The sequence below is a fragment of the Patella vulgata genome, chromosome 3 (assembly GCF_932274485.2).
Source record: "Patella vulgata chromosome 3, xgPatVulg1.2, whole genome shotgun sequence".
Taxonomy (NCBI): Eukaryota; Metazoa; Mollusca; class Gastropoda; family Patellidae; genus Patella; species Patella vulgata.
In genome coordinates, this window is record NC_065881.2 from 10343936 (window position 1) to 10371532 (window position 27597).

The 27597-nt window shown below is 36.4% G+C and overlaps 1 protein-coding gene across 3 annotated transcripts; it reads left to right on the forward strand.

Moving 5' to 3' along the window:
* Positions 1–602: 602 nt before the first annotated feature.
* On the forward strand, positions 603–26473 carry LOC126815031 (solute carrier family 35 member C2). Of its 3 annotated transcripts, none has more exons than XM_050540555.2 (10): positions 603–695; positions 4933–5197; positions 6442–6592; positions 8179–8242; positions 9575–9647; positions 10319–10487; positions 11261–11344; positions 13763–13938; positions 16052–16175; positions 21653–26473. In XM_050540555.2, the coding sequence occupies exons 2-10, from the start codon at positions 5003–5005 to the stop codon at positions 21775–21777; spliced, it is 1161 nt and encodes a 386-aa protein (XP_050396512.2). In that variant the 5' UTR covers positions 603–695; positions 4933–5002; the 3' UTR covers positions 21778–26473. The 3 variants fall into 3 exon arrangements, with proteins under 3 accessions (XP_050396512.2, XP_055955624.1, XP_050396513.2); XM_056099649.1 differs by lacking the exon at positions 603–695 and adding an exon at positions 711–935 and having other exon boundaries at positions 16052–16207; XM_050540556.2 differs by lacking the exon at positions 603–695 and adding an exon at positions 713–935.
* The last annotated feature ends 1124 nt before the right edge of the window (positions 26474–27597 follow it).

Here is a 27597-nt window from a genome sequence, read left to right on the forward strand (position 1 = left end):
ACAAATTTCATCTTAACACACCTAATTTAAAAAATTGGAAAAATTCAACTAAATGATTTGAAAAGCCTAACGTAAACCTTTTCAAATGTGACTTGGATTTAAAAATATTTTTGAACCCTCTGGACAAGTAAAATAGGATGTAATGGATAATTTACACAGGTAGGACACTAACACATCTAGTACTTAGAATAAGGCTATTATTTATTTTCTGGAGCTGTCAAGCCAGCAAGAGTGTTATTGTCCCTTTTAAGTACATCTCCTAACTGGCACATAGGGTAGTCAATGTTTAAATGCAGCGAGTGCTAACAGGTTAAACCAGTTGTCTCTGTGCCAACACAAAAAAAAACCCCAACAACCTCCACATAGCTAGCTAAACACCAACTGTGACTAGCTGCAGGCAAACCTAAAATACTTTTGCGTCGCAGTGTCAAAAGTTATGATAATGAAAAGGAGTTTGTAAAAGTTGAACAGAGGGTAGATCAAATTTCGTTTTATATAATAGGTTCATAAATTTACAAGAAACCGGTTGATTAAAATTTTGTCCGGCGTTTAACCGTGATTAACCAGTACCTTTGTGTGTAATAACATTGTAATTTATGTCTGGACAACGAAGTGTACGAAATTAACAACACGTCAATAATTTCCTATGAAGTTACGGATAGAAGTGGTGTAAATAATATTGAATGATTGATGAGGCAAATATTGTAAACTTTTCAAATAATTTATAAAGAGAAGTTTCGTAAGAAACAGGTCTGCAAAGAAGAAACCCGAATTAGCCGTGAAAATTAATGCATGACAGTGACATATTCGTTTTAATTTAAGCCGTTTTTTATTACTATGTAACTATGATTATGAATGATGTACCGTATGTTTGGAGCACTGGACTTTATTCATTGTAAATTGTAACGTAAGATTAAGATTGGAAAGTTCAACAGGTTAAAATTATTTTAGTTTATGAAAAAAAAAAAAATTTATAATATATTATTATGCCATATTTACTTTACTTATTATGAATTGTCTTTCATGGAATTTTTGCGATTTCCCGGATAAGTAGGCCTGTAGTTATTATAGTTTCTTTAGCCCGAGGAACTGTCTCTGACAGACGATGTCCGCTGACAGTTCCTACTCCTTCCTATATAGCTGCAATATGAAAATACCTCTCATCCCCACCTCTGATCTAAGGCGGGGGGGTGGATGGCCGAATGTTTAGCCTGTGCACGCTGTATCATAAAAGGTCTGTCATTGAGTTAACTGGTGTGGTTTCTAATCCCCGGTTGTATGTGACAAGGAGTAGGGTCGCCTTTCCAACCTTGTCGGTTTTCTCCGGATTCTCCAGTTTCTTCTCTCTCTCCCTTGTCTAGGGCTATTTTGGAGCCTTACCGACTATTCTTCTTTGTTTGCCAAAGGAATCATTTCTTGTCACAGCTGACACACATTTACGATAATTCAACACTATTTTCAAGTGGAATTTTGCGATTAAAAACATAACACAAAATAGTTTGAACTGATCAGCCATTACGTGAATCGCGTGTTTATTTAATCTACTTGAAAATAGTGTTGAATTATTGTAAATTTGTGTTAGATCATATAGTGAGAAATAATTACTTTTGTGAAAAATAAGTATCCCGGTGAAAAATAGCAGGTATAAAGGTTCCAAAATAGCCTAAGAACAGAGGTGGGGAAGAACGGTATTTTACTGTATATTCATATTGCAGCTATATAGGAACAGATCGGAACTGTCAGAGGACATCATCCGATCAGAGACAGTTCCTAAAGGAACTAGTAGGCCTGGTGACAAGCAGTAGGGTCGGTGGTCCAACCTCGTGGGTTTTCTCCGATTCCCCCAGTTTTCCTCCCACTGCTAAAGACCCTAATTCAGGTTTCAAATAAATTTATTCTTCAACGTCGGTGGTCTGAAAGACGATGTACATGTATGTGTCAATACAAATCTGGTCAGCTGCTTATTTATACATGTAGATCAAACCATGGACCATGGACACAAATATTTTTCAATGTGAACTGCACAAAATCTACTCATGATTGAATATGGTGCATGCTCTTGCAGGGCCACATCTCTTTGATGTTGTATTTTGTCCAGACTTGATCCGAGAACAATGGTTTTATTTATAGTTTATTTTTTGAAAAGCAGAAAGCTTTAGATTGTTAGTTTCACAACTGCATGCAGATCCTAACAAATATGGCTTTTATTAAATAACAATAAGATATATACAAAATACAAACAACAAATGTGTTTGACATTTATACAATTCTATTTATAGGATATATTATTTTAAAATAAAGATCATTTTAGCACATATAGAGAAAGAGAAATGGGATTTAATGTCCACTCGACACAAACTAGGTCATTTCGGGACTAACATATGGTTTATTTTTTTATATCAATAATTCGCTTGTGCGTAGGGGTCTTTAGCAGTGGGAGGACCTGGAGAAAACCCACGAGGTTGGACAGACGACCCTACTCCTTGTCACGTACAACCAGGGATTTAAAACCACACCAGTTGACTCAATGGCAGACTTTATGATACAGCGCGCACATGCTAACCATTCGGCCATCCAACCCCCCTTTAGCACATACAACTGATACGAACGTGAGTGTATATCATAAGGTCTGTCATTGATTCAAGCTCAGTCAAGTTGTGTGGTTTGATTCCCCAGTTGTATGTGAGTAGGGTCGCCTGTCCAACCTCGTGGGTTTTCTCCAGGTCCTCCATTTTCCACCCACTGCTAAAGACCCCTAAGTGCAAGTGAATTATTAAAATAAAATTGAACCATGTTTTAGTCCCAAAATGACCTAGTTTGTGTCGAGTGGACGTTAAACCCCATTTCTCTCTCTCTCTCCCCCATCCTTGACTGCGGGAGCCAAGTGGGTAAGACGTCACGTGTTTGATCCCTGCATTGACCGAGAAAGTTCATCAAGATTTTCCGGCGTGATTCCCCCCTTGTCAGTGGTGCAGAACGGAGGGCCTAACAAGGACAGCTGTCTAGTCATTCAGATGGTACGGAAAACCGTGTATAGATTGACGTGCACGTAAAAGATCCCTTGGCATTTGGAATTCGATATAAGAGTAGGCCATAGTGCCGCTGCCCGGGTAAAAGTTCCCTCATAGTAGTCATAGCAGACAGTATGGTGTATGCCCATCTTCATTAGTCCAGTAGGAGCAGAACAGTAGGACGTTAAAAAACCCATTTCATTTCATTTCCAAGCATGGATGCGCACACCTGTCACTGACCTTGTCAAGTACAAAATATCAGACATAAATTATCACACAATGTTTTTTATTAGAATATAAAATACAGATTTGTTGTCATCTTTTGATGTTGGTGTATCATTATTTCCAATATTGTACGAGCAACTTGTCAATCGTACATTATCTATACTAGATGAAATATTGGACTCGCGTGACATATTTCAGTGAAAAGCATGTGCGGGATAGTGTCTGTATTTTAAGTTGTTTAATGGTCTCGAGCTAAAGACATTGCGTAATATATTGAAACAACACTCGGCTAACGCCTCGTGCAGTATGAATATATTACTTAATGGCTCACTCTCGACCAATTAACCATTCATAAATGTTGTGTGATAATTTGTATGTTAATACAGCTAATGCTGTGTAATGTTATCATAGAGTGATATACAGTTAACAATACCAATACCACTAGTTCCGGTTGATCAAATTTTATATACTGACTTTACAGCATGTTACAGTTCAGCTTGGATGCAATTTTATTGACTAATTCTATAGTTCTTTCAAAAACATATCATATGAACAATAGTCAGTTGTTTTTTTATATCATATGAACAATAGTCAGTTGTTTTTTTATACACATATATTCATCATTTGTGCTTGATAACGATAAAAGAACATGTGTTACAACGTTGTGCGATATGTTTGTAAGTGCATAAACCAGTTTTTTAATAATTTAATAATTCGCTTATGCTGGGGGTGGGGTGTATCTGTAGCAGTAGGGGGGGAACTGGAGAAAACTCACGGAGGTTGGACACGCAAGGAGCCACGGTGGCTAAGATAGTATGACGCTGACTTGCTAACCCAGAGGTCACATGTTCAATCCCTGCATTGGCCAAGAAGAAAGCTCATCATGATTTTCCAGTGCGGTTTCCCCTTGTCAGTGGTGAAAGATGGAGGGCCTGACAAGGACAGCTGTCTAGTCATTTGGATGGGCAGAAAAATGAGGTCCCCATGTACACATTGGCGTGCACATAAAAGATCTCTTGGCAGTTGGAATTCGATATAAGAGTAGGCCATAGTGCCGCTGCCCGGGAAAATTATCCCTCATAGCACACTCACTGTATGGCGTATGCCTGTCTTCATTATCCCAGTCAGAGTAGGACATTAAACCCCATTTCATTTTGGACAGGCAAACATACTCCTAGTCACTACAAGCTTGGGCTTGAAACAATACCACTTGTCTCAATGACTGATCTCGTAAACTATTCAGCCATCTCCCCCCAACCAAATCAAGAGAAATGAAATGAAATGGGATTTAACGTCCTACTGTTCTGCTCCAAACTTGGTTAATGAAGATGGGCATACGCCATACAGTGTGCTATGAGGGAAATTTTGCCCGGGCAGCGGCACTATGGCCTACATATATCGAATTCCAACTGTCAAGGGATCTTTTGCGTGCACACCAATATGTACACAGGACCTCGGTTTTTCGTCCCATCCAAATGACTAGACAGCTGTCCTTGTCAAGCCCTCCGTCCTGCATCACTGACAAGGGGGAACCACGCCTGAAAATTTGGATGAACTTTCTCGGCCAATGCAGGGATGGAACACCCGACCTCTAGGCTAGAGAGCCAGCGTCTTACCCACTTAGCCACTGTGATCCCCCAAAATCAAGAGTGATGTAACTATATGATGCTAATTATATGTTCATCTTATTTTTAAGGAAATGGAATAAAATGTAGCTCCTGTGGTTGTTGATTATCATCTTTTAGTGGAGATAAGAGGAGGGCAATATGGTTAAAAATAAGAAAGAAACGTCACTCGGAAAACATATCCTGGAAGATGTCGTGGAACCTAAAGCCAAATTAGTGAAGAAATCAATATGTTCCAGATCATTCCTCGGAAACCTTTTGTCAACTGGTGTTCTTGTTCTTGTGTATTATACGTTTTCTATCAGTTTAACGTTCTACAATCAAAGATTTATACATGTATGTTCAACTTTTTTATACGCCCACATTTTCATGTCCGTCCAATCTGATTAAAAGACAGATCCTATTTCGTTTCGTTTTTTATAGTTCAAAATCTCTTTTTACTTGTCTTCACTACACTAGGATCTGGAAGAGTTGTTATATGTGAGGGATTAGCCAATGAAACAATCTGTTACAGCAAGTTCTTGGTGTGCGATGCACGGAACTGTGGGTAAACCACTATAAATGTCAACCCTGATTGATTAATCAATGTCTGATGTTATAGGGTAAAAAGCAGCTCATATGACCTGACACGCCATCTCACTACAACCAGTCAGACTTTCATGTAGTAGAGACCATCAAAAGTATAAAAAAACGAAACGAAATATAGATCTGTATTTTAATTAAATAGGCATTCTTCGACTTTCCATTCCGGATTTACCACATTTGTCACAAACCTTTTGAATGCGATAGAGACTGTTGTTTTTAATGGATTTATTTCAAATTTGGTGTGCAGCATTGGGGTCACAAGAGGACATACCTTATCAATATTGAGCAGTTTATGACATTCCGTTACCACCCTTTTCTGAAAAACTTGTGAATTTGTGGTGAAACATTGAGATAATGCCATGATGAATCCTATTGATTTCACTGTTCTACATCCACCTATTGCAATATGGCGCATCTTGCATAGCATCACTTGTTGTCTTATATGTATTTGTAATGTTTTCAATAATGATAGCCATAGGTCAGTTCAATATTGTGAATTGATCTGTTTGTTATTTCTGTCCAACATCATGGGTTTTCTCCGGGTCCTCCAGTTTCCTCCCACTGCTAAAGACCCCTACATGCAAGCGAATTATTGAAATAAAATTGAACCAGATGTTAGTCCAGATTCTGAAATTACCTAGTTTTTGTCAAGTGGGCGTTAAACCCCATCTCTCTCTCTCTCTCTCTCTCTCTCTCTCTCTCCCCATGGATGGACTGACAGGAGCCTGTTAGTATGGTAGTCGCGGAGATCTCTGAAGAAGTTTATGTTCTCACATATTTACTGGGCCCTTCGAAAATTGTGCTCACCTTTTTTAGGCTTAAATTTACATCATTTCGATGAATTTGTAAGATTGCCACACACTAAATAAGCTTTATGCTTGTTTACCAAAGATTTAGTTTTTGTTGATTTTTTTTTCTTTTTTATCTTTTTATATAATTTTTTATTACAAAGAGAAATTATTTATAGTAGTGTTAGATATTCTTGTATTTTTCAGTCCTATACGTACCCGTTATCCGTTACCATGTGTCATCTTATTGTTAAATTTGTATTAGCTGGTCTTATACGTTCCTGTCTACAATCTAGATCCAAAACTCCACGAATAACTTTAGATTGGGGACAGTATATCAGAAAATTAGGACCTACAGGTAAATATCTCTATCCATTCACTTAAAGATACATTATGGAAGATTAGATAAAGAGCGGGCAGTTCTCACTATGATAGATAATGAAAAGTGAATATGCTGAACATTTCAATAAAATTGCTCCACTCTGAACTGAGATATTAGCGATTAAATTTTAGACCTAGCCTCGATCATCATTACTAAAGTCGGTACGATAAAACATAATTTCCATTGTCCATTTTTGGATTTAATCATCAATGAGAGTCGAGCAGCAGATCGGATTCAAATCCAGTGAAAATCCGACACTTAAGATGGCATTGAGGGTTGATTAAGGGTTGATTAATAATTTCAGCCCTTAAGAAAGACCTGCAATAGGCAGATTTAGCTCTTGTATAATGTACTGTAAATTTAATCATTGATACGTTGGTTATTTGAGTTGTCTGTTTATATTTTATCCTGTCTGTAGGTTTATCTTGAGTAATTTTTTATGTGTGGTGCAGTCCCCCAGCTTTTATAATGTTCATTGGGTTGAAATAATCTTCCTCAAACTTGGAAGGGGATCACGTGGCTAAGTGGGTAAGACGCTGGCTCGCTAGCCTGGAGGTCAGGTGTTCGATCCCTGCATTGGCCGAGAAAGTTCATCCAGATTTTCCGGCGTGGTTCCCCCCTTGTCAGTGATACAGGACGGGAGGGCCTGACAAGGACAGCTGTCTAGTCCTTCTGATGAGATGGAAAAACCAGGTCCCGTGTATACATTGGAATGCACGTAAAAGATCCCTTGGTAGTTGGAATTCGATATAAGAGGAGGCGATAGTGCCACTGCCCGGGCAAAATTTTCCTCATAGCACACTGTATGGTGTATGCCCGTCTTCATTTGCCCAGTTCGGAGCAGAACAGTAGGACATTAAACCCCATTTCATTTCATTTCAAACTTGGAAAGATATCTTATACCAAAATGGCTAGTTACATTAAGTGGACGTTTAAACTCCTTGTCTGTTTTGTGAAAAACCAAGGTCCGGTGTACACATTGGCATTCACATGAAAGATACCTTGACAGTTGCAATTCAATATAAGAATAGGCTGTAGCGCCTCTGTCCAGGCCAAATTTCCCCCATAGCATACTGTATGAAGTATGCCCATCTTCATTAATGTTAAATGGACAATAACACTCTTGCTGGCTTGAAAGCTCCAGAAAATAAATGATATCTCTATCTAAGTACTAGATGTTTAAGTGTCTTACCTGTTGTATAAATTATCCATTGCATCCTATTTTACTTGTCCAGAGGGTTCGAAAATATTTTTAAATCGAAGTTTCATTTGAAAAGGTTTACGTTATGTTGAATTTTTCAAAATTTTTAAATAATGTGTGTTAAGATGAAATTTGTATCATCAATTAATTGAAATATTGTAAAATAGTACAATTTGTTGACCAGAATAAAGATTGGGACATATTATTCTGTTACAACAAGAGTGGTATTGAGCCTTTAAACTTAATTCTTTGAGAAAGTCTTACAGGTATTTATTTTTTACAGGTATAACCAGTGTTTTTGATATATATATATTTTTTACAGGTGTAACCAGTGTTTAAGATATATATTTATTTTTTACAGGTATAACCAGTGTTTTAGATATAGGTTTTTCTAATTGGAGTTTCGAATTTATCACAGTTTCTTTGTAAGTATATAGGTAAATATATTTATGACAAAGCAAAAGAAACGATTAGATTTGTCATTGATTCCATAATGTAGTAAGGTTTTTCGAAAGGGTTAATATCTAGGTACGGGATAGTACCAAACAGTTTATTTATGTGACAGTCAAGATTTGGACTAAAATGTCATGAAAATCAGAAGTAAGAGGCAACTGGTATTTGTCTCTCCTTTTTGGGCTGAGGTGAAATGGTTGTTTGTTACATTAACTGGAGGAGTGGGCCTGTCATCCTTCAGTGGGTAAGGGACAATTTGTCCCCGGACGACTTGTCGTCTGACAATTCATTCCTGGACAATTCATACCCTGAGACTATTCGTCTGCATATAATTCGGCCCGAACAATACGACCCCAGACAATTCGTCCTTTCAATTTTCAGTCATAAATCAATTTAATTCACAGTGGAAAACCATTTAAACAAATGGGAGTTTAAGTCACAAAAAGTGATGAAGCCACAAGAATGGAACAATAACAATAATTTTCTAAAAGTTGTTTCATAAGGGGACGAGTTCTCCAGGGACAATTGAGCCTTAGGGGGCCAATAGTCATATGGGACGAATTGTACTTAAGGACGAGTTATCTGGGGATGAATTCTCCGGGGAGGAATTGTCCTAGAGCCCCTTTAGTTATATGTTTTTGTTATTTAAGTAGCTCCTTTTGACGAGATTGGCTCGATATTTTTATGATTACTGGGATTATAATATTTATGTAATATATTACTCAAAAAGTTTAAAGTAACAATGCATCAATTGCATTTTTTGCTAAAATATCAAATTTCTCACTCTGTCACTAAATCATAGTGAGGTATTGCCCCTTTATAGATTTGGGTACTGTCCCTTTAATTTACTCATTGACCTTGTTTACTGCCATAGATTGTTTACTGATTATCCAGATTGAAATAAATGCATTCAATTTAACAATTTAACAATGAATGTAACACACTCCAAATGACACAGAAATGAAAGAAATGAAATGGGGTTTAACGTCCTACTCTTCTGCTCTGAACTGGGCTAATGAAGATAGGCATACAATACACCATACAGTGTGCTATGGGGGAATTTTTGCCTGGACAGCGGCACTACGGCCTACTCTTATATCGAATTCCAACTGTCAAGGGATCTTTTACGTGCAAACCAATGTGTACACAGGACCTCAGTTTTTCGTGCTATCCGAACGACTTGACAGCTGTCCTTGTCAGGCCCTCACTCCTTCATCACTGACAAGGGGGAACCACGCCGTAACCAAATGACACATGTCACATAGAGAGATTTTAAGGTAATTGAAGGTTTTTTTATCTTTCAGATATACAATGTGTAAATCAACGTCTGTGATTTTTATTCTTATTTTTAGCATAATTTTTAGATTAGAAAAAATGGTAAGTAGAAGCATTGACTGTTTTCTAAAAAAACAAGAAAAAAATTCAGAAATTCTAATATATACATGTAACATATCAGTTCATGTATTTGTAAATTTGATGTTTCATAGGACAGCTCATCATTCTTCAATAAAATGGGGGGTTGGGTGGTGGTGGAATGGTTAACATGTGCGCATTGCGTCATTTATTAGGTCTGTCATTGAGCTAAGCACAGTGGTTTCAATTCTCCACTTGTACGTAACAAGGAGTAGCCTGTCCAACCTCATGGGTTTTTTCTGGGTCGTCCGGTTTCCTTCCACTGATAAAGAACAAGCAATTTATTGTAATAAAATTGAACCGTATGTTAGTCCCGAAATGACCTAGTTTGTGTCCAGTGGATGTTAAACTCTCTCTCTCTCTCTCTCTCTCTCTTTCTCTCTCTCTCTCTCTTGTTAATCATAGAACTGGTTTATATAATTACAGCAATGTGGTTTAGTGGATTTTGTGTTGTTATCATAGAACTGTTTTATGTTTTTCCAACAATGTGGTTTAGTTGTTGTGTTTTATATAATTTCAGTGATGATGTTTAGTGTTTGTTGTTTTGTTATAATAGGACTGTTTTATATATTTCCAGCTGTGTGGTTTAGTATTTGTTGTGTTGTTTATAATAGAACTATTTTCTATATTTCCAGCGATGTAGTTTAGTTTTTGTTGTGTTATTTATATCTGGTGGATTATTTATGTTCACCTATCATTCTACACAGTTCAATCTAGAAGGTTTTATAATGGTTATGATAGCATCCTTCCTCTCTGGTATACGCTGGACGTTGTCTCAGTTTATACTTCAGAAAAAAGAATTAGGTACGTTAAAGTAACATTTTTATACGCCCTCATTTTATTACATTTATAGTCACTAAAAGATTTTCCAACCTCGTGGGTTTTCTCCAGGTCCCCAGGTTTCCCCCACTGCTAAAGACCCCTAAGTGTAAGCCAATTATTGAAATAAAATTGAACCGCATGTTAGTCCGGAAATGACTTGGTTTGTGTTGAGTGGATGTAAAACTCAATTTCTCTCTCTCTCACTAGACGATTTAGAAAAGTCACTTGATCAGTTTTTAGAAAAGTCACTTGATCAGCTTTAGAAAAGTCACTTGATCAGTTTTTAGAAAAGTCACTTGATCAGTTTTAGAAAAGTCACTTAATCAGTTTTAGAAAAGTCACTTGATCAGCTTTAGAAATTCACTTACCGGTAATCAGTTTTAGAAAAGTCACTTGATCAGCTTTAGAAAAGTCACTTGATCAGTTTTAGAAAAATAAAAAGCACCTTGCAGGGACTTCATTCAGACCGAAAGCTAGGGTAGTTCTCGGAGACTCAGGGAACCCATAAATGTGAATTTAATTTTTTGGTATGACGGCATGCCTGGGTCCTCCAGTTCCCTTGCACTGTCAAAAAACCCAACTCGCTAGCGAATTTAAGAAATAAAAATGAAATGAAATAAAATGGGGTTTAACCTCCTACTTATCTGCACCGACTGGGCTGATAAGGACAGAATAATATTGAACAATATGTTAGTCCCGAAATGAACTATTATGTGTCGAGTTGACGTTAAGCCCCATTTCTCTGTCTTTTTCAGGTTTAAGTAATCCATTAGATATGATGTATCATGTTCAACCATGGATGATGTTAGGATTATTACCTTTATCAACAACATTTGAAGGTTTGTAAATACACTTAATACTGTACTTTATCGTAGGGACTGTGGCAAAATATAAACAACCTGGGAATAGAGTGAGAAAATGTTGACACAGATGGAGTTTGATGCGAAATTAAGACTATAATCTACATTTAATTTACCATTTTCTATCTGCAGGTTATTCATTTGGAGGCAAGTGTTGAAATTCTGTGACAGTCCCTTATCTAAATTTGGGATCAGACCAGTCACGCTATCAGACTTTACTTTCACTTTGATTTTTTACCCTTTAATTTTTGTTGATAACCTCCATATTATAGCTGTGCAGGTTATGGTAGTGGGTAAAATGATGGCTCACTAGCCTGGAGGTTGCGTGTTTGATCCCGGCGTTGGCCGAGAACCTTCATTGGGATTTCCCAGCATGGTTCCTCCTTGTCAGTGGTGCAGGACTGGGGGCCTGGCAAGGGACAGCGCATAGTTGTTCAGATGGGACAAAAAACAGGTACCATTGACGTGCATGTAAAAGATCCCTCGGCAGTTGGAATTCAATATAAGAGTAGGCTGTAGCGCCACTGCCCGGGCAAAATTTCCCTCATAGCACACTGTATAGCGTATGTCAGTTTTCATTAGCCCAGTCGGAGCTAAAAGACCCCTACACACAAGCGATTTATTTAAATAAAATTGAACCATGTGTTAGTCCCGAAATGGGATAGTTTGTGTTGAGTGGACGTTAAACCCATTTCTCTATCTCTCACCCACATCCACATATCTGATTTTGGAAGACTTTTAGTTTGTTGATAAGCAAGTACCCTAGATACAAAAACAATTAAATCCAGCTTTCTGAAATCTATTCCCGTTGAAATCTAGATCTACTGGTCTTACCATGATAAAAGCATGAAAATTGGCATAAAAGTGGTTTTTGAATTCCTCTTTTGAATAAGAGCGGGACATGTACGATATGACCTCATTTTCAACTGCCATTTGTCGAAAACAAAATACTACCTATATGCCAATTTTCATGCTTTTGTCAAAAAGTGAATGATTCTGTAACAGTGCCCTAACTGAAAAATAAACTAGAGTTACCTAATTATTGAAAATCCCAGCACATGTCATATATTATTGACCCAATCTGGTTAAAACAAAGATCCTATTCGTTTCGTTTTTATAGTTCAAAATTTCATTTTACTTGTCTTTACCACACTAGGATCTGGAAGAGTTGTTATTTAACTCGTGTTCTGAATGGTGTCAGGGATAAGCCAATGAAACGGTCTGTTACAGCGAGCTTTAGGCGTGTTTTGCACTGAACTGTGGGTAATCCACTAGTAACATCAATGCTGATTGGTTAATCAAATGTCTGACATCATAGGGTCATAAGTCGGTCTTTTGACCCCTGACGTGACCTATGGCTATAACTAGTCAGATCTTCATGTAGTGTAGGCCATCGAAAGTATAAAAAAACGAAACGAAATATAGATCTGTATTTTAATCCGATTGTATATTGACCTTTAATTTTGCACATAATCTTATATTAACTCTTTTGTTGATGTTCACTCATAGGCGTACGAGGCGTATTATGTAACATACTAAGAACCTAACTACATTTTCTGGGCACCAACCACCTCCGCCCCCCCAGTCAAAAATTTCCCTGTAAGCCTATGTGTTCACTAATCACTATGGTCATCACTTATAGTAAAATGACGCAAACAAAACCAGACCCAACTTTTCTATAGTAAAATTTTGCATAGAATACGTTGACCTCATTTGACCTTTGACCCCAAATATTTCGAAAACGCCCCAACGGCGGACTGATTACCACTTGGCAACGTATTCTAGGCAAAATTTTACTATAGAAAAGTTGGGTCTGGTTTTGTTTGTGTCATTTGATGAACACTCCCCCGCACTGAGTCTAAATTATTTTATTCTGAGCCAAGTTATCACTGTTTGTAGTCTTGACAAGATGTGTACATTGATCTTAACCACTGTACTGGTCATTCGAGTCTTAGACTCCCTTCACCTTTTTTAAATTAAATCATTAAATGGACAAACCATTCTAATCTACTTAAAATTGGAGCAATCCAATGGCATTGAGAGTTGATTATGATCTTGTCATGTTAACCCGTTAAGCGTGATGTTTTTAAAACGTTAACTACCCCCTATTGTGTAATTAATGTGATGAAGAACTATGTACTATGTTCTAAGAATAGGTTGGGGAAAATACCTCCAAGGTGTTATATTACGCCCTCCACACAGTGAGTGGCAGTTGTCCAAGACGTTATATAACGACTTATGGACTTAACGGGTTAATAAATGTGTAATTAATAATTTATATAACATTTAAGGCCTAAAGAAAGACCTGCAATAGGCAGATTTAGGTCTGTTTAATGATTGACATAGTGAGAGTTTCTCTTTAATAAACATATATTAATGTTGCTATGGTTACTACAGGTATAGAAATATCAACAACTAACAGATTGTTTCGTTATGAAGATACAACGGTTTTATTGACATCAATAGGCCTTATATTAATTGGTGCTTGTTTGGCTTTCTTACTAGAATTCAGTGAATTTCTCTTGCTGTCTCGCACCTCTAGTCTAACTCTATCTATATCGGGAATATTTAAGGTAATTGTTTTAACATTTTAACTCTATCGTGTAAGGGGGGGGGGGATGGCCGAATGGTTAGCGCGTGCATGTTGTATCATAAGGTCTGTCATTGAGTCAACGGCGATGGTTTTCAATTCACTGCTTGTTCGTGACAAGATGAAGGATCACCTGTCTAACCGCGTGGGTTTTCTCCGGGTCCTCCGGTTTACTCCCACTGCTAAAGACCCCTAGTAAATGTACTAATGCTATTCCCTGCACCTTGTGGGTCCTATGGTTTCCTCCCACAACTAAAGACCCCTCCCTATGCATAAACAAATTATTGAAATGAAATTGACCCATATGTTAGTCCCGAAATGACCAAGTTTGTGTCTAGTGAATATTAAACCCCACATCTTTTCTCTCTCTCTCTTAACATTTTAACTCTTATAGTGTGAGATAAACATACTAATTCTATATTCCCTGCACATTGAAATTTATCAACTTTGATTTATTCACATGGTTTCTCTTCAACAGGGGGAGGTGGATAGCCAAATGGTTAGCACGTGTGCGCTGTATCATAAAGTCTGTCATTGAGTCAACTGGTGGGGTCGCCTGTCCAACCTTGTGGGTTTTCTCTGGGTCCTCCTGTTTCCTCCCATTGCTAAAGACCCCTATGCGCAAGTGAATTATTGAAATAAAATTGAATAATATGTTAGTCCAAAAATGACCTAGTTTGTGTCGAATGGACGTTAAACCCCATTTCGCTCTCTCTCTTTCTTTTGCTGGCTCACTAACAAGGAGTTCATGGGTTCAATCTCAGTAATGGTCGAGTAAGTGACTCCAGATTGTCCAGTCTACTGGTTTCCCCTTGTCAGTGGTGCGAAACGGGATGCCTGACATGTAAAAGTGTCCAGTTGTTCGGATGTGACCTAAATCCGAAGGGCATGACAGCACACAAATGGTTGGTGGAGGGGGGGGGGGACTCTGGGGTCCTCCTTCGATACAATTTAGAAAAATTGGGGTGTCAATTGTCCATATTATCGGGACCTGAATATAACTTTCAATTCATCTGCTCAATTACCCCAACCAACAAAAAGCTCAAATTTTCATTTGAGGGGGCGGGGAGGGCTCTACAGCCCCTACTTGGATCCTCCACTTGAAAGAAAATATAGAATCTGAGTGATTTGTTTAGAAATACCTATTGGTTTGGCAATCTGATTAAAATACTGGCCTAGACTACGCGTCAGGGGTCGTACAAGTGGTTTTTGACCCTATGACGTCAGACATTGATTAATCAATCAGCGTTGACATTTCTAGTGGTTTACCTACAGTTCCGTGCATGACATGCCAAGAAGTCGCCGTAACAGATGGTTTCATTAGCTAATTCCTCACGCCATCAAGAACGCAGTTTATATAACAACTCTTCCAGATCCTAGTGTTGTACAGACAAATAAAACGAAATTTTGAACTACAAAAACGAATCGAAATTAGGGTCTGTGTTTTAATCAGATTGTTGGTTTGGGTAAATTACAATTTGATGTTGGATAAACAGAGATTTTCTGTCTTGATTTGATTTACTTGATGTATGAAAATCTAGTTAAAAATCAATTAAGAAATCAGGTACATAAATTTAATTAGTATGAAATATATTTGTTTTGTGTAAAATAGGGTAGGGGGGGGTGGGGTGTGGTGGGCGTGGATGGCTGAATGGTTAGCAGCGCGCTGTAACATAAGGTCTGTCATTGACTCAACTGGCATGGTTTCAAATCTCCATTTGTACGTGACAAGGAGTAGGATTGCCTGTCCAACCTTGTGGGTTTTCTCTGGGTCCTCCGGTTTCCTCCCTCTGCTAAAGACCCCTACCTTTCAAACGAATTATTGAAATAAGATTTGAACCATGCGTTAGTCCCAAAATAACCTAGTTTGTGTCGAGTGGATGTTAAACCCCATTTCTCTCTCTCTCTCCCTACATGAATGGACTGTGAATATGGTAGGCACGGGGATCTCGAGTGTCGAGTGGACATTAAACCCCATTTTGCTCTCTCTCTCTCTGTAAAATAGGAACAGCAGTGATTTAATTAATTTGAATAACAGGAAAACAAGGTACATAATTTTAGTTAAGAAATATCTTTATTTTTTTTTTATTTTTCAGGAAATTTGTACCCTGTACCTGGCTACACAGATTAATGGGGATACGATGAACTCAGTAAATCTTTTAGGATTAGTTGTATGCCTTTTTGGAATATCATTACATGTTTTACTAAGGGCTGTATCTAGTAAGTCTTGGAAATTCTCAAAGTTCCTGATAGTAAGTCTTGATTTTATAGATGTGTTAACACTATTTGTATTTCGTAGTTGAATCAGTATGTATTCAAAAGATCAAACAATTAAATTGAAAAGATTAACAAACGACATTGAAAGTGTAAAACGTAAAATATTGAATCTTCAGTTTGTTCGTTGAAGCGCAATATGAATCCCACGCAAACAAAAAAAAATGTGAATGGTTAATCACTAATAGTATTAATTGAAAGTGACAAACGTAAAATATTGAATCTTCAACTGCATCATTGAAGTGCAATATGAATCCCTTCCAAACTATAATGTTGTGAACATTTAATCTCAAATAGAAATAGCAGTCCAAAAATGTCTCAATTCCATACAGTATATACAAAGATATGTGGAATTGAAATCTCAATGATATATTTAGCTCTATAAGAATCCCTTTCGAACGACAATATAGTGAACATTTAATCTCGAATAGGAATATTAGACCGAAAAATGTTTTCATTCCATTCAGTATTTACAAAGATATGTGGAATTGAAATCTCAATGATATATTTAGCTCTATAAGAATCCCTTACAAACGACAATATTGTGAACATTTAATCTCTAATAGGAATATTAGTCCAAAAAATGTTTTAATTCCGTTTAATATTTACAAAGATATGTGGAATTGAAGTCTCATGTTGGTATATATCTCTAATAGGAATATCAGTCCAAAATTGTTTAATTCCATTCACTATTTACAAAGATATGTGGAATTGGAATCTCATGTTGGTATATATCTCTAATAGGAATATCAGTCCAAAATTGTTTAATTCCATTCACTATTTACAAAGATATGTGGAATTGGAATCTCTGTTGGTAATTTGATTTTGTTGTCTCAGTTAAATGTTAAATAATCCGAGAACATATCAGCGTGGAGGGGGGTTGGATGGCCGAATGGTTAGCACGTGCGCGCTGTATCATAAAACCTGTCATTGAGTCAACTGTCGTGGATTCGAATCCCCGGTTGTAGGTGACAAGTAGTAGGGTCGCCTGTCCAACCTCGTGGGTTTTCTCCGGGTCCTCCGGTTTCCTCGCACTGCTAAAGACCCCTACGCACAAGCAAATTATTGAAATAAAATTAAACCATATGTTAGTCCCGGAATGACCTAGTTTGTGTCGAGTGGACGTTAAACCCCATTTCTCTCTCTATCTATTAGAATGGATTAAACCATGAGAAATTTGATATTTTGGCAAAAACTGCAAATAACAAGTAGGTCATAATTGAAGTATGTGTGTATGGTATAAAATAGGTGGAATTATTAAATTCATAAAATTACTGAAATGGTAAAAAAAAACATTTTAAATAGACTTTTACGTTGTCAGATAAAATTTTGTGATTGTACTTGATTTTGTCTGTTCTCAGTTTTTTATATCTAACTTGCTAACTTGGTTTAACTGTGCAAGCAAATGCCTACAAAATTTCACGTTTGCTTGTTGATTTATTAAAAAAAATTTTCCCCTGCAGTCAAAAAATTGTTAAAACCCTGCAGGCCTTTGTTTTTTGTTATCTATTTTATCGATATACTTGTAGCTATTAGGCCATTCAAATTATATCTCTATTAGGCCATGCCAATAAAATATCTTTCAAAACAAATCTGATGGCAGAGGTGGTTTATGTTTTCACTTTGTAAAAGATTGCAACTTGTTAACATGTCTTTGGTAGTACGTAACACCCCTCTAAATAATGTGTGGCTAATTTCTCATCATAAACATCCTATTTCAATTATTGTTGGACTACATATTATTCATCATCAATTAATTACTAATTCCTGTATTACATGGTTAAATTTTACTGTTACTGTATGCTCAGCTAAAGTTTATATAAAAAATTAGCTAATTATTGTCAGTTCTATCAATGAAAAATTACATGGTTAAATTTTACTGTTACTGTTAAAGTTTATATAAAAAGTAGCTTATTGTCAGATCCATCAGTGAAAAAATTACTAATTCTTGTATTGCATAGCTAAATTTTACTATTACTCTATGCTAAGCCTATTAAGCTAGAGTTTATATTAAAAAGTAGCTTATTATTGTCAGATCTATCAATAACTAATTCTCGTATTACATAGCTAAATTTTACTGTTACTCTATGCTAAGTTAATATAAAAAGTAGCTTATTATTGTATGATCTATCAATAACTAATTCTCGTATTACATAGCTAAATTTTACTGTTACGTTTAAAGTTTATAAAAGTAGCTTATTGTCTGATCTATCAATAACTAATTCTCGTATAACATAGCTAAATGTAACTGTTACTCTATGCTAAGCTAAAGTTTATAAAAGTAGCTTATTATTGTCTGATCTATCAATGAAAACACAGATTTGTCTGCTAACACCTCTCATCGTCCATCTCCTATCTGTTATTTCTTATCTATGCCCTACACATTTGTTACTGTAATTAGTTGAAAACTCTTTGAAACATCACCCAATTAATTTCAGTCATTAATTTCAAAACTCATGGGTTTTCTCTGGGTTCTGCGGTTTCCTCTCACTGCTTAAGACCCTTACATGCTAGGGAGTTATTGTAAAAAAATTTAACCATATTATTATGTTAGACCCCAAATGACCTAGTTTGTGTCGAGTGGATGTTAAACCCCTATCTGAGATCCAGAATATATTTTAAAATATGGTCACATATATGTCTGGTTAATCCGAGAACCAGAATATGGCCATAAATATGTCTGGTTAATCTGACACCCAAAATATAGTCTTATTTATGTCTGGTTAATCTGACACCCAAAATATGGTCTTATTTATGTCTGGTTAATCTGATATGGTCTTATATAAGTCTGGTCAATTAGATCTTTGTTTACCTACTGATAACTACATATAATATATAATAGTGTTAATATATTGTGTCAGGATTCTATTATTAGGTGAATCAGTTTACCCACTGCATGTAGCCTCATCAGCTCCTGGCATGATTTGCTTATTTGCTTGCTTCTAACATTTTAAAGCTCACTGAGATAGCTTCTTAAATCATTTAAATAATGCATGAAATTATGTCAACATAATGCAAGTAATTATGTCAATATTTCCATAAGTATAACACAATCCCGAATGTCAATGTTACCTGCCACAGGTATTTTTCAATATTAACGATTTTTGCCTTTTTTTTTTGAGTAGTCGTAACTTTACACCTATAAAAAAGCTGTGACATAATTTTAATCCTTCGGCTCGTATTCTAGTCTGTACTTACTCTAGTCATGTTATATTTATGGAAAGGATATGTTGCCATAATTACTTGCATTATTTAAACCTCTGGTTTCCTCCCACTGCTAAAGACCCCTACGCGCAAGCGAATTATTGAAATAAAATTAAACCATATGTTAGTCCCGAAATGACCTAGTTTGTGACGAGTGGACGTTAAACCCCATTTCTCTCTGTCTTGCATTATTTAAACGATTTATATATAGAAAAGATATGTTGCCATAATTACTTGCATTATTTAAACGATTTATGGAAAGGATATGTCGCCATAATTACTCGCATTATTTAAACGATTTATGGAAAGGACATGTTGCCATAATTACTCGCATTATTTAAATGATTTATGAAGCTTTAACTAACCCATTATTTGTCCCCCTTCTGACAGAAAATGAAATGGGGTTTAACATCCTACTGTTCTCCTCCGACTGGGCTAATGACACAGTATGCTATGAGGGAAATTTTGCCCCTACAGTGGCGCTACAGCCTACTCCTATATCGAATTCCAACTGCCAAGGGATTTTTTACGTGCGTGTCAGTGTGTACAAGGGGAAACAGGATCAAAAGTCTCTATGGCCAGTCTGCGATCTGCTACGTTGCCAAACACACACAAGTTTACTAAGTTTTACCACTCCATAAGTTAGAATCAAAGTTATCTTGTTCCAAAGCATCGAGCAATGAAATTGCTTAGCTATAATTATATTCTGCAGAAAACGTTTACTAAAATTTGTGAGCTAGGCTTTAAGCCGTGGACACACTAGCCGAATCATTTGGCCGAATAAGTGGACACACTAGGCGAATCCTTCGCGATATTCACCAGTCGATTGCATCACCTTTCATGTTACATGATTAAACATGGCACAGACCATGTCTTCAAAGAATCATGTGACTTCTCGATATGAGTGGATGATGAGTGGTGATTGGTTAATGAATTCTCCAATCGTCCGAATGCTTCAGCGAAGCGTACACACTAGGCGAATATATCAAACATGTTTGATTTGGGCAAATCAGTCAGCGCTGATTGATTCGGCAGAACGATTTGGCCGAATCATTCGGCTAGTGTGTCCACCACTTAAGCAGAGATAAGCAATTTAATTTGTTAATTGTTTGGGACACGATAACTTTGGTTCTAATACCTTGACTAAGTTCCATAATGAGCATTTTCTGCTCGGGGTAAGCAGAGCGATAGCAATTTGATTGGTCAAGATATTGGAGCTCGATAACTTTGATTCTAAATGAGTGAGAGTGGTGACACTTTGAGTACAGTTTCATTAAATCAATACCTTGACTAAGTTTGATGATGAGCATTTTCTGCTTAGGCCAATAGTAGAGACTTAAATCTGATTGGTCGTGACAATAACTCTCCTTCTAATGGAGGTTAAATGTTCAAACTTGGTGTAGGTGTCTATTAGGTGAACGGCTTGACAGAGTTCGATCATGCATATTTTCCCCTAGGCTAAGCAGAGATAAGCAATTTGATTTGTTGAGACTTTGGTTCTAAGATGAGAATTTTTGCTGAGGCTAAGTTGCAAAAAGCAATTTGATTGGCTAAGAAGTTAGAACATAACAAATCTGCTTTGAATTGCAGTGTAGATGTTCATTAGGTGAATGTCTTGACTGACTTCAATGATTAACGTTTTCTGCAGAATATAATTAGAGCTAAGCAATTTCATTGCTCGATGCTTTGGAACAAGATAACTTTGATTCTAACTTATGGAGTGGTCAAACTTAGTGTAGAGATTCACTACCAGGTACTTAAGAACCTTGACTGAGTTTGATCGTGAACATTTTGTGCTTATAAGTATAGATGATCAGTTTGATTGCTCGATACTTTTCAAAAAGATACATGTAGAATTAATTAATATGTGTCTTCTATTTATTTTGGGATTAATGGCGTGGGACATCGGCCTCACTGTAGGCTTGTTTAAATCGGTTTTCGTCACGTTCAGTCAACTGGCGTGGTTTTGATTCCCCAGTTGTACGTGACAAGGAGTAGAGTCTCCTAACTAACCTCATGGGTTTTCTCCGGGTCCTCCGGTTCCCTTCCACTGCTAAAGACCCCTACACATAAGTGAATTATTGTAATAATATTGAACCATATGTTAGTCCCAAAATGACCTAGTTTGTGATGAGTGGAGGTTACACCTCATTTCTCTCTCTCTCTCTCTCTCTCTCATTTATAGATAAAATGATGAGATAAATGTGTTTATTATTCAGGCACTGATAAGAAAGAAAAAATACACGCTACAGAAGAAAGAATAGAAATGTTAACAAGAGATGGCGACGCTAACACTGACGATGATGAAGAAGATTTATTTAATGTTGCTCGTGATAGAAGATGATGACATGTGGTTGTGATTTTAAATTTAGGACAATGTATTTTTTATTGTAGGGTTATCTCCCCTGCACTAAGTTCTTTTAAATACTCCGAAAGATTACTACTTTGGCCAGTCGGTTGGTGGGTTCAATGCACTCGGCAAACCTCGGCTGATTCAGTTACTCTACATCTAGCCTTGGTTGTATGGCGGTAAGTGATATGTACCTACACCTGTACAATTGCGATGCGGCACCAGTTTACTTATTAGGAAAACTTGTCGATTCTAAAACCGAGTTCTCAAAGTTGCGTCGTTCGCCAAGTGTGTCGAATTTTCAGTGCAAAGTTGTCCTTGTTTGAGGAAAATCAGATAAACTTGAAAGTAAAACAGCTTCAGACTTTGAAATATTTGTATGATAATAATTCTTCAAAGGCGTCGTCAATGGCAATCCGGGAACTTGGCGGACGTCGTCATACAGCCGAGGCTAGATGTAGGGTACTGGAATCTGCTGAGGTTTGCCGAGTGCTACTTTGGGAACTAGTGCTTATTAAAGGTAGCCAGTAGTTTTTATACTGTCAGATCTACACAGTGAAACAATTGTTGGTCACATCATCGAAACCTGGTAAATGCTCTGTGGAGTGTATTAGGACTGTTCTGCTAGTCATAAGAAAGAATCACACATCAGTTTTATGTGGAGCTGTTGCTCCTGTTACAATGTAAATGCTCAACACAGTTTTTTTTTTACACTAATATTTTAATGTGGTCAAAGTATAATGAAGTAAAAACCCTATAGATTAATCAGTGATTTTCACCTGTGACTGAAGCCTTACACATGCTATATTTATTGTATTTAACTCCAGTGACTCACAATTTGCCTAATTACCTATTTTCTTTTCTCTAGTGACTCACAATTTCCTCCAGTGACTCACAATCTACCTGTTGTATTTTCTCTAGTGACTCACAATTTGCCTAATTACCTATTTTCTTTTCACTAGTGACTCACAATTTACCTATTATATTTCCTCGAGTGACTCGTGATTTACCTCTTGTATTTTCTCTAGTGACTCACAATTTGCCTTTTACCTATTTTCTTTTCTCTAGTGACTCACAATTTACCTATTTGCATTTATCTAGTGATTCACATTTTACCTATTATCTTGTGTATTTTCTTCAGTGACTCCAATTTACCTATTAGCAATTGTATTGACAAAGGTGGTAACTGGGCGTAGTTTATACACTATGTTTAAATGTAATATTGTTCATAGTTTTTGTTTTGATTTTTATTGAATATTGAGCCATAATTAATTATAGAGGCCATTTTGTTTAAATTTCATGTATATTCATGATATTACAGCATTATCAAATAACATGACCATATAGTTTAATTATTCAATTTGTATTCTCTTTCTTCCAAATGATTAAAAGTAATGCATTTAATTTTGACTATAATCTACAAGTATCGAAGGGTCATAGAAACATTTTCATTGATTATCGCATGTAAATATTTTACCCCGGTTACTGGAAATAAATCTATAAAATAATTTGAATGAATGCATAGGCTCATTTATTAAATACACAACCCTTATAATTGTTACTGGACAATCATTCATTCTATAAACAACATGAGATAAATAATACTGGATAATCATATATTCTATAAACAACATAAGATAAATGATACTGGATAATCAATCATTCTATAAACAACATGAGATAAATAATACTGGATAATCATTCATTCTATAAACAACAGGAGATAAATGATACTGGATAATTATACATCCTTTAAACAACAGGAGATAAATGATACTGGATAATCATAATCCTATAAACCACTAGAGATAAATGATACTGGATAATTATACATCCTTTAAACCACTAGAGATAAATGATACTGGATAATTATACATCCTTTAAACAACAGGAGATAAATGATACTGGATAATTATACATCCTTTAAACAACAGGAGAAAAAATGATACTGGATAATCATAATTCTATAAACCACTAGAGATAAATGATACTGGATAATCAATCATTCTATGAAATGAAATGAAATGGGGTTTAACGTCAATCATTCTATAAACAACATGAGATAAATTATACTAGATAATCAATCATCCTATAAACAACAGGAGATAACTGATACTGGATAATCATAATCCTATAAACAACAGGAGATAAATAATACTGGATAATCATACATTCCTATAAACAACAGGAGATACATGATACTGGATAATCATACATTCCTATAAACAACAGGAGATAAATAATACTGGATAATCATACATTCCTATAAACAACAGGAGATACATGATACTGGATAATCATACATTCTATAAACAAAAAGAGATAAATGTTTACAAATTGATTATTATGGTTTTGGAAGAATTCACATTTTGATGATTCGTTCTGGAAAATTTGAGGGTGTTTTAAATCAGTGCAATGAGATATTATTTGGGTAGGATTGTAACCTAATCAAGGGCAGCTAATTATAAGGCCACAAGAATTTGATTTTTGGTTCTTCATGAACACCTGTTAAAATTTTACTTATCTCTTTATGAACATTGGTTAAAATTTCATCAAGAAAAAGACTTGGTTGTACAGTTCAAAGGCTTTTATTTCCAAATTATGAGAGTCCTCTTCCATCCAGAGCTTTATGTCTCACTTAAAAACATACTTATTTCAAAAATGTTTTTGAACTGTTTTGTTGTGAATGCACTTAGAAACACTCATGTGTAATGAAGTGCTATATAAATCGAGCAATAATAATTTAATGGCTATTTAATTATCAAAGAACAGAAAGTCAAATTGGTTCGGCCTAACCTCAAAAGGTATAGGTTGTTGTATATTTAATCTTCCCCTTTAAAGGGCGTATGGCTCTAATTTTTGAAACCTTGAAATTGACAAAAATGGTTCTAAAAGCACATATCAATGTAATATAAATGTATGTAAAGTGATTTATATTCAATTTTCGAAAAAAATATTGTAATTTCTAATCAATTATGTTCGGTGAGATATTGAACGCCAGTCATTTACATCTGCTTAGTCCATTCTATACGTTTTTTAAATTATGATTTTTGTCGTTTGTGAATCAGCCTTTACTAATTACTTCCAATTAGTGTTGTAGGATATGTTTTTATTTGTGCATTACAAAATGGCACCGGAAACAATAGGGTACACGACTTGTGTACTGATTATAAAATGTTAATTGTGTCTTGGATATTAGGATTCTATAGTTTCACTGCAAGATAACAACATCAATATTGATAAAAATTGATCAATATTGAATTCTAATTCGTGTTTTAAATTTTGAATTTTATGGATGATATTGAGTTAGAGACGTTGCTCCTGTAACTAAAAGTAATTGTCTTCCCAAAACAATATTTTTTCAAAACAGTGTATGGATTTGGTAAATATAGTTAGAAATTTCCTCAGATATATTATATGGCCATGGTATGACTTCCAATAGGATTAGTGCTAAATGATAAGGCCAGCTTAATTTTTCGTCATAGGTCAGAAGATGTAAATGGTGCTAGCACTAATCCAAAGCCTAACCCTGGGCCTAGCCCCAATGCTTACCCTAATGCTAACCTACATTCTAGCCAACAATCACGTGGCCTAACCTTGTTTACATCTCCGCGATCTTGACAAAAATTCAACTGGCCTTAACAAATAGATTTAGCTCTTCCAACAGTGCTCCAAAAATATATATTCATTTTGTCTTTATGTTTTTATTTTTAGGCCCCAACAATAATAATCTGTGTTTACGGTTACCGGACTGACTCTGTTTGCAGGGTTGCGGGGCCAAACTGTTTACGCGCGTGTGTGCTTTGGATTAGAAGGTCTGTCACTGAGTCAAGTGGTGTGATTTCAATTCCCCACTTATACATGACAAGGAGTCACAGGGTTTTTCCTGGGTCCTCCGGTTTCCTCTCACTGCTAAAGACCCCTACGCGCAAACAAATTATTGAAATAAAATTTAACCATATTAGTCCCGAAATGACCTACTTTGTGTCAAGTGGACGTTAAACCCCATTTCTTTCTCTATCTCTTTGACCCAATTTTCGTTTAGCCGAATTCACCAACCCTTAACTATTATTCTCTGCATTTTCCAGGCACTATATAATTCAGTCTTGACATGGTTTTCTGTAGACAAATTCCAACACTCAAATGTTGGTATTATTTTCAAGAACCATGCTCAGAAATCCATCTGGAAATGCTAGGAAAATTTAGATATTATAAACCTCACAAAAAAAAATAAAAAAATCTGACCCTATTTTAGGGGCCATATAACCGTAAACAGAGGTGGGGGGTTGGGATGGCTTTGTGGTCTAGAGTGTCACGCTTCGACCTCTAGCTGGCCGGTCACCTCTGGCTTGCGGTTGTGGTTTCGATCCCTGGTGTGAGCGTATGTGGCTTGGAGATAGGGGCGCCTTCTCAACCTTGTGGTTTTACTCCGGGTACTCCGGTTTCCTCCCACAGGAAAGACCCCTGCGCTTGTGCTAAGATAATGAAAATAAAAAAAAACGTGTCTGCGATATCACCTTCAGTGGAAGCGGGCGTTAAACACTAAGAACAACAACAACGTAAACAGGGGTATTTTTTTTCTTGGCCGTTACTGTATATATTTCTCTGTATGATAAATGTATAAAGGATGTTAATTGTATTTATATATTCCATTGATTATGTCAAAAATATTAAAATTATATTTAATTGTTACAGTATTTATTGTAGATGATGGGGATTGGATGGCCAAATGATCTGACATGCCCTTAGATCATAAGGTCTGTCATTGAGTCAAGTGCCGTGCATTCTAGTCTACCCTTGTACATGACAAGGAGTAGTGTCACCTGTCCAACCATGTGTTTTTTCTCCGGGTCCTCCGGTTTCCTCCCACAGCTAATAAAGACCCCTATTGAATTATTGAAATAAAATCAACCCAAGAGATGTGATTTTGCCTAATAGAAAGAGCCGCTCCAAACACCAGTCCTCAAGTTCACAAAGCATTCTCAGACTTAAGTTAAGAATTTAATTAAAATTGTTTGCCTTATTTCAACAAAAGTATGGACAGTTATAAAACTTTTGTTGTTTTAATGTATGAAATACATTAATAAGAGACTATGTGCAAAGTTTTGTGTTTCTGGATCAAAGATATTTCTCATAAACTGTGTTTGAAACTTGAGTAAATTCTCAACTTCAGTCTGAGACTGCTTTGTGAACTCGAGGCCTGATTGTCCGTACATTGGGGAAACGTGATGTATGCTGATCAACTGTGCTCGGAATAAAATGGAACACCTTAGATCGAACTTACATTCACTGCATTTTATGTGACTGACATTTGTTATGAGGCCTGGGCCCCACTAGGCCCCGTTGTCGTTTCAGTACTGCTGTGGAGGACTATTTTCCGCTGGGAATGGAAAGGAAAATGAAATGGGGTTTAACGTCCTACAGTTCTGCTCCGTCTGGGCTAATGAAGACGGGCACACCCCATACAGTGTGCTATGAGGAAAATTTTGCCCGGACAGCAGCGTTCCGGCCTATTCTTATATTCCAACTACCAAGGGATCTTTTATGTGCATGCCAATGTGTACATGGAACCTCAGTTTTTCGAACCATCTGAACTCCGTCCTGCACCACTGACTACCTTCAACATGTGACGTCTCATCACGCAGCGTCAATCATTGGCTCAATGGCGCGTGCATTGATTACGTAAGACATGACTGGTTCGGGCAGAATGCTGTTTTTTACTCATTCTAATACCCATTTACACTAAATAGGAAATAATTTTTACCTACAAATATGTCAAACGTCTTTATTTATTTTTCTCATCCATAAAAAAAA